The 19,412-nt window shown below is 42.4% G+C and overlaps 1 protein-coding gene across 1 annotated transcript in view; it reads right to left on the bottom strand.

Moving 5' to 3' along the window:
• The window catches only part of LOC147711075 (protein-arginine deiminase type-2-like), a 727,074-nt gene that overhangs the window by 53,700 nt on the left and 653,962 nt on the right, over positions 1 to 19,412 (bottom strand). The window contains exon 13 of the mRNA XM_086921889.1: positions 11,355 to 11,448. Coding sequence (XP_086778015.1) covers positions 11,355 to 11,448 — 94 coding nt within the window. The remainder of the gene's footprint in view (positions 1 to 11,354; positions 11,449 to 19,412) is intronic.

Raw genomic sequence — 19,412 nt, 5'->3', positions numbered from 1 at the left:
TGGTGCCCTGCGCAGGGTTGCCTTACCATCCTTATTTCAGGCAGCTGTCTCCCCAAGCTTGTTCTTCATTGCCATTCCCCTTCGATGGAATCTACATGGCATTTATGAGGGTTTCCCCAGTCTGTTGCTGTTAATAACCTTGATTGTCCACTTACAACAGTACACATTTGGGGACTTCAGTGTAATTTTAAATTCAAGCCACACTATTGTCCTCTGTTGAACTACCAACCATCTCCTCCTTTGTACTTTTGGCTTCATGCTGAGAGAAAAGAATTGAGATGTGTGAATTGGCGCATTCAGAAGTAGTCAGAACATGTCCGAGCAGCCTGATCATGTGGCATTTATGTACCAGGCTCTCAAAATCTTAACTTATGCTTCACAAGTTATATTCCAGTTCCATTGCCTGTGGCTTGGAACAGCCCCCATAAATCTTAACGATTTGGAGTTTGGACTTAATTCCAGGCAAGTTTGAAGTGTACCTTGCACTATTTGGAACGGCCTTAGGTGTCCTTCTGAAGGATTGAGTGGCAACATTTGTTTATCTTTGGATCCCTCTTGGAGCAGATGGAGTACATGCAGATGCACTTTCTCCCATAATGGGCTCTCTGCAGCCCTGGCTGGGAGAAAATGCAGCATAATATAGTGACATTTGAGATCTTTCTCCCTGTCTGTGGGTGCTTTTCTGGTCCCTTATTTCGTTTCTTTGCTGCCACTGGTGAGGCTTACCAGTCTCTCAGTAGCCAGTTTCAGTGCACATATGTAGACCCATCAAGCTACTTAAATCAAAGACTGGTCTATGGCATTGGTGTATATTACTATCCCTGTATTCGAGTAGCATCCCTCTGATACATTGACCTAATCTGCATGTGTTGACTCTGTATTAGTCTTGTCAACTGATTCTTTAGCCACTTGTTTTTGTTAGGCGCAGGGAGATTAAGTGATTTTCCCAGAATCACAGAGACTCGAACTCCGTTCTGGGAAGAGCTAACTCTCCCAGGAGGGTATTAATTCAGCTGCAGTGGGAGGCAGGATGTCTCCTCTGCTAAAACCGAAAGCAAACAAACAGACATGCTTTCGGTTGTAGCAGAGGAGACCCCTCGCCTCCCACTGCCGCTGAAGCATGTCAGCTCTGTGAATTAACCCCCTCCTGGGAGAGTTAACAGGACAAAAGAACGGGCACCTCCTGCCCCATCGATCTCCCCTCCCTCCCCCTTCCACATACCGGAGTCTTCTTGCACCGACGCAGGGAACAAAGGTGAGATTGAAGTGGAGTGCGCGCCCCCCCTGGGAAGGTGTCGCGCCCCCCCCAGGGGGGCGCGCCCCACAGATTGAAGAACACTGCCTTAAGGAATCGCAAATTACCACCAACTTCTAGTGGGTGGTAAATTGCGAATTCTTTTAAAAAAGCATTTTTTTGAAAATCCAATGGTGCCATGTGACGCTCATACATGCCCTTAGGGCATGTATGGCGCCATATGCGCACACTTGTCATTTTCAGGGGTGCAGCAGGGTGTTCTTGAGACACCCCTGCACCCTTGAAATTATTCTCAATTTGCGATTAGCAAATTGCGAATCGCAAATTGAGAATAATTTCCCATTCATTCCTATGGGCCTCCTGGCCCATAGAAATGAATGGGAAATTATTCCTTAATTGGGATTAGCAATTTGCTAATCGCAATTAAGGAATTTTAAGGAATCGCTTAAAAATAGCGAATTTCTTCATACATACCATTTTGCGATTTCTAAATAGCGATTCCTTAGAAATCGCTATTAAGGAATCGCAAAAGGGTATGTTGATACATATGGCCCTAAGAGAAGACTTCTATTCATGTTGTATCAGGAGCCAGGAAACAGCCAAGGTCGTCCTGCTGTTCAAACCGCAGGATGAGAAAATCAAGAGAAGTTGTTAATTTCTACTGTGAGAAGGTGGAAAACTACTGGAGTTGATGTGGAGTTCTTGAATTTTCTTTGGGTTTAATTGGTGTTCACACTTTAGACTTTAGGGCAAATTTTATTGGACTTTGAGGGGTACAGACCTCCGCTCTATTTTTGTTGTGTGGCTTTTTGCTATGCATTGCCTTGATTTGGGGAACTTCTGCTAGAGTCTCCACTATGCTGACAACTTCCTGCTTTCCCTGATTAAACTAGATTTCACTAGCTTTTAAACTTTAGTTTAGGACTGGTTTAGGTGACATTAGATTCTTTTTTTTAAATGTTTGCATCATGTGTTTTACATTGTTCTTATCATACACAAATAATCATTATAGACATTTTTCAAAAAGAAATATATATATTTACATATTCCCCAATTGGGTTGTATCTGCGCGAGGGGAGAGAGGAGGCGGCATCAAGCTGCCTGATAAGGGCTCTGATGAAGGTTTTGGACGTACCATCAATACCCAGGACCCCTGACGTGGAATGCAGGAAGCGCCAAGAAATTGGGGTCATTAATTTGAGTCTGTGTCCCATACACCTGTATACGGGACCTCGTGAACTGCAACATCCACAATGCAGTGCTCCTGGGCGGTGCAGCACAATTAAGAAACTCACCTGTGGGAGGAGGAGTCGAGAGACTGCTGTTAAAGGGAGTGGTCTCTGGAGCCCACGAATTTTCACTTGCCTGTGGGACCGGCACTGATGACGGCCATTCCGGCCAGAAACACGTCTGCCACAGCGTTTCACAGACTACAGGAGTGCATGTACATTAAGCCAAATAAATCCTTCATTTGAGCCCGGAGCATGTGTCCCGCTGATTTCTTCTGGAGGTAAGCTTTGGTGGTTGTGTGTAGCCGGCTTTTTGCTGATACCGGCAAGGGACACGCCCTCTCGGTCTGGAGCTCCACGAAATCAGCAAACAAATGGTGCAGTACGAGGAGTACATCGCGGCGCCCCCCCAAGCAGAGGTATTCCCCAATTGGGTTGTATCTGCGCGAGGGGAGAGAGGAGGCGGCATCAAGCTGCCTGATAAGGGCTCTGATGAAGGTTTTGGACGTACCATCAATACCCAGGACCCCTGACGTGGAATGCAGGAAGCGCCAAGAAATTGGGGTCATTAATTTGAGTCTGTGTCCCATACACCTGTATACGGGACCTCGTGAACTGCAACATCCACAATGCAGTGCTCCTGGGCGGTGCAGCACAATTAAGAAACTCACCTGTGGGAGGAGGAGTCGAGAGACTGCTGTTAAAGGGAGTGGTCTCTGGAGCCCACGAATTTTCACTTGCCTGTGGGACCGGCACTGATGACGGCCATTCCGGCCAGAAACACGTCTGCCACAGCGTTTCACAGACTACAGGAGTGCATGTACATTAAGCCAAATAAATCCTTCATTTGAGCCCGGAGCATGTGTCCCGCTGATTTCTTCTGGAGGTAAGCTTTGGTGGTTGTGTGTAGCCGGCTTTTTGCTGATACCGGCAAGGGACACGCCCTCTCGGTCTGGAGCGCCACGAAATCAGCAAACAAATGGTGCAGTACGAGGAGTACATCGCGGCGCCCCCCCAAGCAGAGGTATTCCCCAATTGGGTTGTATCTGCGCGAGGGGAGAGAGGAGGCGGAATCAAGCTGCCTGATAAGGGCTCTGATGAAGGTTTTGGACGTACCATCAATACCCAGGACCCCTGACGTGGAATGCAGGAAGCGCCAAGAAATTGGGGTCATTAATTTGAGTCTGTGTCCCATACACCTGTATACGGGACCTCGTGAACTGCAACATCCACAATGCAGTGCTCCTGGGCGGTGCAGCACAATTAAGAAACTCACCTGTGGGAGGAGGAGTCGAGAGACTGCTGTTAAAGGGAGTGGTCTCTGGAGCCCACGAATTTTCACTTGCCTGTGGGACCGGCACTGATGACGGCCATTCCGGCCAGAAACGCGTCTGCCACAGCGTTTCACAGACTACAGGAGTGCATGTACATTAAGCCAAATAAATCCTTCATTTGAGCCCGGAGCATGTGTCCCGCTGATTTCTTCTGGAGGTCAGCTTTGGTGGTTATATATATATATATATATAAATATATATATATATATATATATATATATATATATATATATATATATATATATATATATATATATATATATATATATATATACATATATACTTATATATTCCCAATATCACGGAAGAGCAACAAAAGCTATAACCTACATAGGCAACAACAGTGAAATTTATCAGTTTTGTTTTATACATCTCGTCATTGAGTAAGAAAAATCCAGGTTTTCATACCCCTTAGGATCGAGATCTGTCTTTCAACTTATATAAAGTTATCTCGGTATTATGCATAACAGTATTGATAATAATGATTAGTTTTGTGCGTCTCGCCATTGTGTAAGAGGGCTCCAGATTTTCTTGCCTTTTTTCCGGCGCAATCTGCCTTTCTGCTTGTATATAGCTATCTCAATATTATACACAGCTAAAAGTCTGGCTAGCCACTGTTGAAAGGAGGGTGGTAACGTATCAAGCCAAGCAGAGGCTAGGCATAGCCGCAAGACTGCCATAGCTACAAATATAAATTCATGGCCACTCCCGAGGTTGTCTAGGTCTTCCGTCCCAAGTACCATTACTTTATGTGACAGGGTGACATTTCTGCAAAGAACTGAGGTTAGAAATCTCTCTATATCTTCTATCAAGGGTCTTAGCGCAGGACAAGAGGCAAAGATATGAACAGAATCTGCTTTTGATAGATTGCATCTCGGGCAGCAAGTCCCCTTGCCGGTTCCCCATTTTGCGATCTTGTCAGGTGTGTAGTAGAGAAAAAAGCAGGTTTTATAAAATTGTGCCTGTAGTTTGGTGGAAATAAGAATAGTTTGGGCTAGCTGATAGGAATATAAAAATCCTTCCTTTGACTTTAGATTCATTCATGCATAGATGGGAGGATTGAGATCTGTACACTGATCATCAGATTCTATTTCTTATCTTTTGTATTGCTGCAACTGAATTTCTGGGATGCCTTATGCTACTAAGTTTTAATGTATTCGATATTTAGGATTACCTTTGGTGATTCTGCATCTTTACAATATGTTCTTGAAATTCATATACATCCGTTTTGTCCTTAATTTGTAATAAAACTGATTAAACTTTACTTATTGATTCCTGGACCTTAACGTGTGGCCAAATGGGTTACACTGTAAATTGAAATGTTTGACTGATGTGAACTTCCCTTTACCTCCTAGGCACCTATAAAGGGTCATCACAGGATAATTGGTAAGAAGGGTCCAGTGTTCCATCAGATGGTAGCAGAATGTGGATGACTAGTTACTGAAGAAAGAGGAGTTAGAAGGAGAAGTTACTTACCTTCGGTAACAAGTTATGTGGTAGAGATATAGTCTAGACGCAGATTGCTTACCTTAGAATTCTCCCCAGGCACCAAACTGGATGCGGAAAAGCTTTCGAGCATAACCTCTGCACGTCACTTTAGGGTGGTGTGTGACTCCGTCGTGGTGTCCTCCACCGGATGTGATGTCAACAGAGTCCATATGCGCCCTTCCCCGACGCACTGACGTTATTTTCTTCCGTGACTAATTTCCACGTCAAAACACAAGCCACCATAGGAACTGGCTATGGAAACAAGTGGTAACATACTATATAATTAATCAACCACTACAAGTGGTAATGTACTAAATAATATCAAGAAACAGATCTTGTAGGTAAGAAGAAAAATAAGTCTCTAACAGATAATGCATTACCGAAGGTGAGAAACTTGTCTATCTGATAGAGACATCTAGCCCCTGATTCCTTACCTTAGAATTAAATACCAAAGCAACACCATCCCTGGAGGTGGGTCTGCGAACTGACCTTACCAAAAAATCCATACATAGAACCAACTGGTCTACTGACAGACAGAAAAAAGCAGTGGAGTGAGAAAATCAGGTGAGAAGGAAAAAACACTTCACCACAAGCAACGTGGAAGAACCACACACATTAACAGTAAAAGAGAGAGATGAGGATGCATGGGTAAGCAGTAAGCAATAAGACTCTACATGTTGCCCAGACCGAAAGTGGGAATTGTAACCAAGAATAACTGAAGCCTGGAACATCAGGGCCACAGGAACCATAACAGAGCAACGCTGTGCGTACCAGCAGCAATTGAGACTTTCTGGGTTGAAAACACCAAGAAGAAATCTCAAACACATGTACAGAAGGGGAAGTACAAGGCATGCCTCCACTACAAATCTGTAAGGATAAAACAAAAACAGGGTTTGTCCTGGGAGAACTCCAGATGAAGGAACACCACTAGAAACACCCAACAGGGAGAACCACAGAGTGCTGGAGAAGAAAAGCAATGCATGCAAAACAATTTCATAAACTGCCTTGAATAGGTTACATGGAGGCCATGTTACAAAAAGGCATATAGATATATCAACATTGCGATACAGACATAAATACCTATATCCAAGACATACACATGTCAATAGACCATTGCCATGACGATAGTGGATAATACAGTGATATATATAAAATATAAAGATGAAAGCAGCACCACGCTGACGTACATGAACAAAAGTATTATAGGGCTGAGCAATCAGCATTATAGTACCAAGAAATAGAAGGAAGGAAGGACGAGAGAGAGAGAGAGAATGAGAATCACACCCCTCAACGAAAGAAAAAACGGTGAAACATTAAGAAAATATGCTAGCTAATTTGAAGCCTTAAAAAGGCTGGTAAGAGCCACATCCTGAAAGAAAGCAACAAGAAAAGGAACCTTGTGATAAACAATACAAGGGTGAACTGGGCCTAAAATAGGCCAAGTTGAGTGAAGACCAATACTGGAAGGCAGAGACTGTCGGGACGGTGAAGGCTAACAGACAAAGCAGAAGCCAATGAAAAAGTAACAAAAACATAGTCCCATAGGGGAAAAGAAGCTGCATAAAGCATAAGGTCCAAAATGTTGAACCAACAATGAAAATGGCAATCAAAAGGTGAAAAAAACAATATATATTCATTAGAGGAACAGACATTCCATAAAAAGCCGGAATCAACAAAATTAAAGGAAAGAGAAGGACAATCACTTGCAAGCCCTGAATGAATGGAAATGCAAGTGCTTGAACCGAGCCCTGTGCATAATATGCCAAACACAGTGTTTCCAAAGAATTTACGCAACTTCAGTAAAAAGAAGTGAAAATCACCACAAGTGGGAAGAAATCACCTAATGAAGAAAGGAACTCCAAAAGTGACATGGGTGGCAATAACAGATTCCTAAAGACAAGGCTATACGACACCATATAGCACAACCAAACAGAACCGTCTGTGAAAAAACAACCAACCTTACAGGAAAGGAAGCCCACAGATGGAACCATTGGTTAGAAACCAGTAGTAAAAATCCATATTCAGATGGATGAAGCCATTAACTGACAGAAGGAGCATGGTGAGAGAAGAGAAATGCAAACACCTTGATGCCATACAAAATAAAAGCAGACGGGAAAACTATTTTGCATATATGCAACAATTGTTCTCAGGATCTCACAGAAAGAGTCAGAACAAGGACACGATCATGTCGTAAAAGGAAAGAGAGATAGAGAATCTGAGACTCTCCTGCACGACCACACAGATGAAGAATGTGAAAAAGACCACCTATAAAGGAGATGAGCAGGACAAAAACAGAATAGCGGAAATAACACTCCGTAACCTGCTGAAGAAAGGTGAGAAAGGTCGCTGAAAGAAAATGGGGCCACAAGAGAAAAAGATGTCCCAACAGAAATCACTGTTCAGGCCCAGAATGTGGATTGCCAAGTAGAGACCCTACCAGACATTCCACGGCCCCACTGAAAATGCTTTAACGTAAAGGGTGCTCCCTGAGGGAATCGGGAGAGACTAACGATGCACCCGTAGTGGCATCTCAACACATTTTACACAACTTTCCCACGGGTAAAAGAACCCACAGGATCTCATTAGGGATACCAAATTAATAATAAGAATTCCAATATGCCTACTGCAAGTGCTCCTAAGAGCAGGTAACACAGGTAATCGATCCGTTCGAGAAAGAATTACCACTGAAAATATATCTCTTGGGTGCGGAGACCTTCAGCAGAGATAAGAGAAAAACCTATTCTATAGGAAATAGACCCACATAAGGTCACAAAGACAACCTGTCATTGACAGGGTAAATACAAAGAAGAATAAGACCAGTAGAAGCAGGAACACCACTCCGGGTGACGTGCTATACAGGGCCAACCCACATAGCGGACCTCCAAAAAGCGTAACAGAACACAGATGCAAGTCAGTGACACAACACAGAATAACAAGCTGAGCATGAACAACTAAGCTGTAGAATCACAATGAAGGTTGAGAGAAGTGAAACAGAGCTAAGGGTCACACGCATCAAAGTTAGCATTTGCGATTCCTTAATAGCGATTTTTAAGGAATCGCTAATAAGGAGATGCAAAATTAAAGCATGAAAAAAATCGCTAATTTCTTAGCGAATCGCTAATAATCGCAATCGCTATTTGCGATACCATTTTACCAAATCACAAATACGGAAATTGCAATTTGCGATTTTTCATCCATTTCATTGCGATTCTTTAATTGCTAAAATCTTGCTCGCTATTTTAGCGATTCCTTATATTTGTGAATTTCGCAAACTAAGATTCATGCATTGGGAAAGGCTATTTTGCAGACGCAAATGTCCTTTTTTTGCGATTTGCAATGTTTGCGACTGCAAATAAGCTTGATGCATGTGCGCTAAGTGTATACCCTACCCCGACTGTCTCAAAAATGGCACAAAGCAGTGTCAGCATGGATGCCACATACATAGAGGCCATCAAAAGGCATGTCAACTAAAGTGGTTTGTAATGACTCTGAAAACTCAATGGTACGAAACCAAGCCCACCGGCGCAAAACCACAGAAGAAGCCATGACACTGCCAGCCGAATCAGTGGTGTCTATCCCACACAAAATGGTTAATTTAGCAGTCTGTTTCCCATCCGAAATCAACTGGGCCAGGTTGTTACGATTAGCATCCGGAAGTGACGGCAACAGCCATTCCAACTAATCCCATAGTGCATGAGAAAATTTGGATTTGAGTCGCCCTATTCCAGGAAAGGTGGGAGGCACAGGAGAGACTCTTGCACAGGTTCTTCAGCATGAGGGTGTGAGGAGCGGTGGGAAACCATGTCTTGAGATGACGTACGTGGAGGATGTTGTGGCTTCTACTGTTTGTGACTTACCTCAGGACGTTGACAGCAAGCGACGTCTCGGGAACGGCTCCTAGAATTAGGTTAAGTATGACCTTCAATTTTATCTGCCTTTGGTCTCAAAAGCTGTCCATTTGTAGGTGAGATGTGGAAGAGACATAGAGAACGTGGCTTTGCCTTCTTCAACTCCATGCTTTGTTTACTGCTGGTGTCTGGCCTACCACCCTCTTGCTTTACCTCTCCACCAACCCCAAATTTAAAAAAAACCTCATTGACATCCTGCCACCTGCCCACACAACTTCAGCATTATCCACCCCACCTTCTTAAAATATTCAAAAATGCGTACCTGGCTTATTGCCACACAACAGTATGAGTATTAATTTACATTCCTCTGCACAAATTAAAAAAAAACTAGTGTCTAGCCTTCTCACCACTACCACCCTTTCTTTAGAGAATCCCTCCCCTACTACTGCTCCTAGCCCGACTATTCAAAATAATACCTGACCTCTGCCACCTACAAACGTCTGCTCCTTCCCTCTCCCTCATCATAGAAGGCACCCTCTCTCCTATCTCCTAACCATCGAGCAGAGAGTCAGAGTTGTTCTGACAGGCTGTTTGACATCTCTGCCAGCAGAGCTTTCAACTTCCCATTAGTGGCGGTTAGCAGAGAGAGGGACTGTGGCAGTTGGCAGAAGAAGAGAACCCTTTATGCTCCTGCCTTCCTAAGGTGTGTGGTGACACGAGAGGCTGTAAAGGGGATGTGATCGCCCAGCCACCCTTACACCACGTTGCCCATGTCTCTGGGAATCTGGGTGAAATGGGGGAAACATAAGTGAGTGTTTCTTCTATAACAGTGAAAAATAACTTGTTTTCCATTGTTTCTATGTAAAAACAGTGAATATCTGGAATCAGAATCTGATATTCATGATAATAGCTCTTTTTGAGAGCCATAGCCAAGAGAACAAAATATAAGTAGGCAACTATGACTACAATGACGTTGTACACCGAGGGTTTCTGAGTGACATGAAATAAAGACGTTGTCTATAATGCTAGTCAACAGAAAGGTGAAAAAATACCCACATAATTCTCCCTACAATTTTACGTTGCATTTGGATTTCAAATCTACACACTACTGTGAACATGCTATTAAAAATGTACTACTGTAAACATAGAAATAAAACTGGACTGAAGCATTCTCCATGCTTCAAGATTGAACACTGTTGCTTCTTAGATGTGGAAAAAAAAACAGTTGCTTCTCACTGCTGTGCCATACTTGCAGTGAATGCCAGCATTTTGAAAAGCATGTTTAGGATAGTGGATGGGTATTGGACCCATGTGTAACAAATAACTGTATCCTGAACTCCTACAGCAATAATGTATACTATTCTAAGAAATACGGTAACCAATTTACTTCATTAATCATGTTAAGAGTGTTTGCAAACACGCCAAACCCAGATCTCTCACTGGGAGCACAGTTACTATTTTGTACGAGGATATATGAACTGTATGTTTCCGTTCATTATTACATGGTGCTGAAATAACTCTTGCACCACTGAGAAAGCAAAGAGAATCCTATGCATTGGCTCAGATGCTGTGTGTAAAGTAGGCGGTTTCTGGTGTTCTGTGCTGCATTCACTGTGCCACGTGTTGATTGTGGGTAGGTGCAGAATTGTAGTGCCAACAGGAACGTGTGGGAAGTACCTTTGAAAGAGAGTAATTTACTCTTCTGGGAAAAATGTTGTAAACTGGCACTTGGTTGGTTGTGTGGGAGATTCTGTAATGGAATCCTAGAAGGAAGTAGATTGAACATTCTAGGCTCGTTGTCAATTAAGCATAATCCCCGTGTTTATCACTTGCACTTATGTTCTTCTTTAATATATGTTTACCAAGCCTACATGTCCAGAGGGACATCTTTACCACACACAGTCTGATGGAGAACACGTGGATGAAAAGGAAACACGAGATGTAATCGTTTATCACGAATGAACACTACTAATTTTACAGATATCTTATTTCTATAATAGTTTTTTAGTTTGATCACTGTTGATAGATTTTCAAATTTCCAAACACATATTTAAGCCTTTGAAACTGAGTTTTTTGCTTGGATTCTACCAGTAGATTCTGATCGCAAGAGCCTAGATTTGCGCTGCCCGATATTTCATATCAGATGCGAGATGCTAGTCACACACATCATTTTTTGTGGAAGAGAGTTATCTCAGCTTACCCTGGAACATTGCAGCATCTCCATGGCCTTCTTTCTTTTTCTGTTCAAACAGATCGAAGCATGCAAGCGGGCTGGCTAAGAGCAAACGAAAGCCCTAGGGAAAGAAATGAAGACATCAAACACAAGCAGAATTTGACAGATCCAATAATAAAAGTGATGTAATTAATTATGGTATAAATTAGGATTCTATCAGCATTCCTCCTGTGTTTTGCCTGCTAACAAGAATGCACAACTATAAGAAACTGGATTGTTATTTGCGATGGGTGGCTACCTACCTCAAGAAATAATAACGCCCTTGTTAAGGTGAACCCTTAAGGTCATTAAATGAACCTGAGCTCAACCCCCTGTAGATGATGAAATTATACCTCCAGTGTGTGACTACAGGGGTATGGTTTCCCCTCCTCCCACGTACATTTATAATTCCCCAATAGGGTAAGTCCCAATATATGAATGGTATGGCACCAGTGCTGACATTATGAAACTATCCATCACTTAGCATGTTATGCTGCTTAGAAAGACATATAAAAAACACACTATGTGTGGCACACAACATGAGCATTTTATGAGTGACTATTGCATGTTTGCATGACAGCATATGCATCAGAACCTTAATCATTTAACACAATTGTTTGTAGAATGACCATCACATTGGATATAAAAATTACATAACACTATGAGTGCTTCTCAACAGATGCAATTTTGCAGACTATAGTTGAAGTCTTATTTTGTGTTCCTTTACTATTTGCATGTCTTTACTACAGGGTTAAAGACCTATTAAGGCCTTTTTGAGGCAAGTAATATCTTACCTTGTATGCATGAAGAGCAGTGCATGTTTTGAACCAGGACAGTGTGTTTGTTTGTGACCCCAAGGGCCATCGTTAAATGGCTGAAACACATTGAAAAATAGTTAAGGGTAATAGGACCATTATATTTTTACTCCCTTTACTGTAAGTTAATTTTAACCATACTCAATTAACTGTTAATAAAGGGATAGCAAGATTAGTTTGAGGTATTTTTATCTTTTTAGGTACCCCACTAGGGAAAATATTCAAAAAGCTTCTTGAAATACGGTCAAGCCTATCCTGGTTTTTAGGGACCAGGACGAGACCCGATGATGAAGCATGCCACTACCAGAGTGGGCCAGGCTCCAACAGAGAGATAAAGCCTTTTTCCTTTTTTTCCTTTTCTTCACTAGCAAGACTAATTTTGTGAAGTGATTTTGTACACTAGGCAGGGGATACATTTTTGTGATTGTAGGTTCAAATAGGGAGACTGTATCCCAGTTTTTGCATACTGAAGTTCTCTATTCCCTTCTCAGGAGTGAGATTCGGTTTGATTCTGCCAGGATTTGATTGGTTTATACAAATGCCACATTTATGCCTGATATGAGATAGTGGGAGTGAACGACTCTTGGGCACATCCCACCCAATGGGATAACAATTCCTGGGGCCAATCCTGCACACTTTGGGCATTCTTAAGATGCCAACATTCTTCAGTCATTCTTAACTTGGGTTCTGAGGGATGTGGGTGTGTGTGGGGAGTGTAATCCTAATGTCCTCCCACATCTAACTCTAAAATTGAGCAACCACTGTATCCACAATAACTCCAGAGATGGACGTTTAGTGAAATAAAATTAGGGTTTTGCAGCAACTAAACAGTGGAAACTCAAGAATTGGTTTGGCATCAGGTTTCCCTTCTTTTCAAGTTCTCCCTCAGCATCATATGTAAAACCCAGAGGCAGAATTCGGGTAGAACAAAAGTGGGTTTTTCCAGCAACCGGACAATGAATCGCCGAAAATGGTTTTTGACATCCTGTTTCCCCTTCTTATAGGTGTGCCACAGAATATCAATCAATCAGTCAATAATAAGCATTATTCTGTTAAAATGAAAGAACCATAAAAGCATACAGCAAATACACAATCAGATAAGTGTCATACCGAAATTAAAGTAATGAACGATTCATACCACTGTATCAGGGTACAATCAATCCCACATCAAATTTCTTGATCTGACAACAGCCTTTAAAAACTAGCAACATTACAACAATGTACTTAGAGAGCATTTGTAAAAACAAAAGAGCTGACTGTACTTGCTTAATATCTCAAGATTTAAAAAGAGGGACCAAAAAAGCCTTTCTCTGAAAGTCATAAAACACGCAAAATATTGTAAAATGCATGGTATCCTGCGTAGACACGTGTCGCAGCCGCAAGGTGCCAAAGAAGAAGGATCATGCCATCCCAGAGGAAAAGCGAGTAGTTGGGGTAACAAATTAAGGGTGAATCTAGTCAACAAATATCGTGTATTGCTAGAAGTAAGACAAGTCAGATTAAGGTTCTATGACTAAATTTGTTTTCAATAACACATATCATCGTCCAACATTTTCTGTAGGGCCAGAGACTCTCTATCTCATGTAGTCTAGGTCTCACAAATTTCTGGCTGACCCAGACTCTATCTGAGTTTACAATCTTATTCGGGCTAATAAACAGGTCCCCCTTCCCAAGTTCTGAAGGGCTATCTTGAAATACTTTAGCTACAGGATTTTCAGAGCACAGTCAAGAGATGGACAGTCCTGCAATATCGCTCTATTTAAGTGGGCTCCTTTCGTCCAAGTGTCAACCCAACATAAAAGGGGGCGAAGGGCTATAAAGTCAGAGAGGTAGCTTACTCCCAGCTCATCTTGCATTATGTAGGAAGGGGTGCTCTTTTTTCATCCACCTGGATGGGATCATGTGATCTATAACCCCAGATTGCACTCCCATAACAAGCTTTAGAGACACTCTTAGCTCGATAAACTTATAGCAGGGCGCTAATCGGATTCCCACCCAATTGGAGGCAAACTTACAGATGGCTGCATTGGTCTGGACAAGATCCTACTGCTTACTGTACAATAAAGGGTTCCATCATAAATCAGCATCAAGCAAGACATCCAGATATGAAAAAAAATCACCCTTGTTAGAGTGTGTGTGCCTACCTTAAAAATTCTAGGCCCTGTGTTCCTTGGGCCAACTATCATCATTCCAGGGAGTACCTTTGAAGAAAGGGAGTAAGGGGGCATAACTTCAAAGATAAAATTCCTCACCCACTCCTAAAGTATCCTTTCTAGAGTGCGAGGGAGGGATACAATATATTATAGGCTGTGAGGATATGATGGTCCTATGACCCTAAATCACCAACATGTTTTACTGGCCGGTATGAGGTCCTGAGCTTACGTCAGGGTGGGTAGAGAGGAGGTCACTACCACAATGATGACATGACTAACTTGTGGTTATTACTGAGAGCATGCAGTTAGCATGTATAAGATTAGTAAAATGTGTACTTGCCGCCATTGGGAATTACTCAAAATGAGTGGGAGAAACGTTCCCATGGGGGCGTGAGGGGGAGGCCTTGTAGGCACACTTTCATCAAATGTCCAATCCCGTCCATGTACCTAACTCAGGCTCAGTTGCTCAGGCCCCTGTGGGAACATACCTCCAACTCGATTTGGTTAATTCCCAACAGCGGCAAGTACACATTTTACGAATCTTATTCATGCTAATTGTAGAGAAACAACCTTTACAAAAAACTTTTACAACGCACTACCATTACAACGTAGTCATTACAACGCAACATCCCTTACAACGCATGCCATTACAACGTAACCATTACCACGCATGACACTACAACGCATACAATTACAACTCATATCATTACAACGCAGTCATTACAATGCATACCATTACAACACATACCATTACAATGCATAGTACCCTTACACTATCCAACACTTACCCTACTGTTGCACCCCCTGGAGTTAGAATAGTAATTTGTATCCCTACACTATCCAACACTTACCCTACTGTTGCACCCCCTGGAGTTAGAATACTAATTTGTACCCCTACACCATCCTACACTTACCCTACTGTTGCACCCCCCTGGAGTTAGAATAGACATTTTTACCCCTACACTATCCAATACTTACCATACATGCAATGTAATGGTATGCGTTGTAAAGGTAGTATGCGTTGTAATGGAATGCGTTGTGAAGGTAGTTTTTTTTAATTCGTTGTAATGGCATGCGTTGTAATGGAATGCGTTGTAAAGGATGTTGCGTTGTAAGAAATGTGTTGTAAAGGTATGCGTTGTAAAAGTATGTGTTGTAACGTCATACATCCCTAATCGTATGCTCTCAGTAATAACCACACGTTAGCCACGCCATTTGGGGAGTGACCTCTTCGCTACAAACCCTGACGACAGCCGAGTACTTCATACAGGCTGGTAGGCTAGGGATGAAACATGTTGTTGATTTAGGGTTATAGGACCATCACATCATCAGACCCTATAATATATGTTATCCTTCCCTTCTACTCTACAAATAAAGGATACTTAAGGAGTGGGTGAGGAATTTTATCTTTAAAGTTACACATTCATACCCCTATCGTGATAAGTGCTCCCTGGAATACTGTTGAGCACACCCTGACCTTTAGGAGTCATGGTGAACCTGATAATGAAGCATGCCACTACTAGAGCGGGTAAGGGTTATATAAAGAAAAGGGTAATTTTACCTACCCATCCCTAAACAGTGGGTGTGTCATCACGCAGTGTACCATTGATCCTATCTTAGCCTCCAAGGAGATGGTCGGGCTCCGGAAGAGATACTTTTTGTTCTGTAGTATTTCAAAGGGTGGACGTAACCCTCCATCCTTGCACTAGAGGACCTCTCCACGCTTTAAGGGTAGTAGGTTACACCTCCCCATAACTTGTTCTAGATATAGGTATAGCACTTCTAACCTCTGCAGGGACACTGGGGTAGTGGAAAAGGACAAACTAGTGGATACAAAAAGGACCTATGTAATAAACTCATAGAGTCTTCAATGGGCCAGTTTGAACCAATCTATGAAAACCTGGGGGCAAATGAATTAGAGCTACGCTAGATTAACATACTTTCTATTGCTCCCCACACTGCGGACACTGTGGATATTATTCCTAACTCCTTGCCTACTCTACTCGAGTCCACTGCGACTGTGTCAGCAGGAAGCAACCCTTTTCTTAGTATGCCCGTAAATCAGTTTAGGGTGGCCTTGAGAGAGCAGGCGGAACAGATACACCTATAACAACAAAATGGTGGGGTGGAGTCCTAGGGAATTTAGTTTAAAGACCAACGAGGGGAATTTACCCTATATGTAATCCATAACACCATACTACCTCGGGTCTATATGTTAGCATGTGAGTTGTGTGTGAGTTGTGTGTGATGAATATGCAAGTTCCCTCAAAAAGAATTGTGAAAGAGATATAACCAATAAGAGGGGAATTATCCATTAAGGACTAGAACCCTCAGTCACCCACAGGTGACCTGCTTCATCATATGGGTTCCTCCTCCCAGCAGGAAATCCTAGTCTTGCTGAGGGCTACAACTCCCTCACTGTGAGGAAGGAGCTCAGGGATGTTTTTCAAATGATGTTCCCTAGTATAACTAGGATGCTAAAATCCCATATGTGAAGGTATGGTGTAGTGTGGGCACAGCGCAAAAAAAGGGGGGGCTAATAGTGATCTAAAACTGCCTAGGAAGATGCAGAAATTCCTTCTTTATTGGGTTGCTGTCCCTGGCAGGATTAAAATGCAGTGTGAATAACAGTATAGATTTAAAACTGCTCACTAAATAAGGTCGACACGTTTCAGCCAAGTGATCAATGAATTGTATCAGTGGCTTTCTTCAGGACCAAAGAGATATTAATGTACGCTGCTGCTAATGATAGTATTGGTGATAAAAAGTGAGTGCAGAGTGAGGTGTTGGTTAAGTGTTATCCCCAGTGTTTTAGCCTAGGAGGAAGGTACCAAGGGAAGGGGGCCAAAACAAAGAAGTCAGGGACTGGAGCTGCCACCTTAAGTACCAGCTCCGTCTTGTCGGGGTTGAGCTTAAGGTGATTGCAGTTCATCCAGTCCCTGATGAAAGTCATTACTGCTTGAAAGTTATGAATGGAATCAGGAGAGTGGGAGAGGTTGAAAGTGAGCTGGAGGTCATCGGCATAATTACCTACACATTTGTATCAGGCTTTAAGGTGTTGGTAATCCGAAATGTTACCTATTTCAGTCATCAAGTCTGGAAGAGGGTGGCAGTCCTTTGTGAGGAAACATGCTTAACTTCCTCATTCATGTGCCAGGTAACACTCTTCTTCACCTTCCACCAAATGTTTCTGTCCTGATTATTCCAGTACAGGGATTCAAACTAACATGTACTGCAGTGTTTTTAAGCCAATTTCTTGCGGCAGAACACACTTGGAGATAGTCTTCTATGTTTAAAAACTGTAACTGCTTGGGAAAGTGCTTGTAGATCTTAAGAAGGAAACCAAAGACACATGACAGAACATAATGTGAAAAATCACAAGCTAAAATGACTTGTACTGCCAACAACATGCAGACTTTTTTTATGGGAACCGTGATTAGCAGGGTAGTTTTTCACCGAGGCATTCTAAGTATTATTAAAAGAGAGAGCGAATCTTGGGTTGTCCATGATGTTACTTTGAATCCTGAGGTGAAAAATATCCCTATTTTACAGTTATCCATCTACATTATTATTCTAAGTATTGCCTCTCATTTCATCTGACTTTGCTTTCAAAAACTGTCCTAGGTAAATGAGTTGTGGAGGAGGCATAGATAACATGACCAAGCCTTCTTCAGCTGCATGCTTTTTTTACACCTGGAGTGTTGCCACCAACCCCGACCACACTCTTGCCCTGCCTCCCCTCCAGCCAGCCAGCAGAAATATATGGTCCTGCAAAAGGCGAAAAATACGTGATGACCACGTGGAAAAGGTGCATTTCCTACACAGGCCGCCCCCAGCCAAGAAGTAGTGTAGACTAATCAATTTCGTGCTCAGGCGATGGAACATGGATAATTTGCTGTTTCTGCAGTGGCAGTCTGTCCACATGTGTCTCAGCCAGTTACCTGGTTTATGAGGAATCCTTCTCCTCTCATGCAGACCCCACCAGTGAGGAAACTAACACTAGCTGACCTACAGGTGCACCCCAGTAGGCAGACATTACCACCATGTGATGGGCCCCAACACAAGCGCTCTACTTTTAGAAATATTTTGTAGAAAAAAGGGACTATGCTACAACTCTTTCTAAAAAGGATGTTATTTTAGTGATATCCACGATGAAAAAGGTAAAAGTACCTTTGTGGGATTCTGGTACTGCAAGTGTAAGACTTTCTACTATGTACAAATTTAGAGCACATGTCCCTATTGTTAACAGCGAAAATTGCTTTGACATTTCTTTATTTTTATTTGCATAAGCTCTCTAGAAAATAAAGTCTCTCTGGGCGTTTTTTGAATTGGCATAGATAAATGTGCAGCATGTGCTGTGCAATCATGAAATGAACACCCGTTCAAAACTGGGAATAAACAGCAGGATTTTTAGGATCCTTTTGGAACATCATTTGGGTGGGCATTTGTTCAATGTCTTCGACTCGTGATTTCCAAATACGAGGCCCCAATATAGAAAATCCACGGTCCTTGTTTCCCATGGAATCTAGACCTTGTACTCTTCCACAACATTGTACTGCTTGAACGAAGCGTTCTTGTAGGAAGGTACTAGAAAAGCATTTTCTCGTAGGCACACTGGTGCTTATAATAGCATCAAAACACCGAATTATACCTGGGAGTCAAAAGAAGTAGTTGTTCACCATGGATCAAAAAACTAATACCATACATATAACACCCGTGGGAGCACACCATGCAAACACCTAGGTGATACTGGCCGAGTTAGGGCTCAAGGGCATCTGGAAAAAATTCCCATCAGAAGCCACACTGTACCGCCCTCTTTAACATCACTTGGGTTCTCCTTGCCCAGGAGACAAAACAAAACGGCCGGTCAGATGTCACCGTGACCGATTGTGGATGAAAAATCATGTGAGAGGGAAGTAATATATGTTTTAAGTGTTGGCAGATGAAAAAAGCAGTGTGAAGTGAGGAGTGAAATAGTGAAGGGTTGTAAAATTAGGTAAACTGGGTAGAAATAAACAATTTATTAGTGTCTCGCAGTCCCTAACGCTAAAAGACAAGGGCAAATGCGGGTTTGAAAT

The sequence above is a fragment of the Lissotriton vulgaris genome, chromosome 5 (genome assembly GCF_964263255.1).
Source record: "Lissotriton vulgaris chromosome 5, aLisVul1.2, whole genome shotgun sequence".
Taxonomy (NCBI): domain Eukaryota; kingdom Metazoa; phylum Chordata; class Amphibia; order Caudata; family Salamandridae; genus Lissotriton; species Lissotriton vulgaris.
This window is presented reverse-complemented; position numbering and strand designations above follow the sequence as displayed.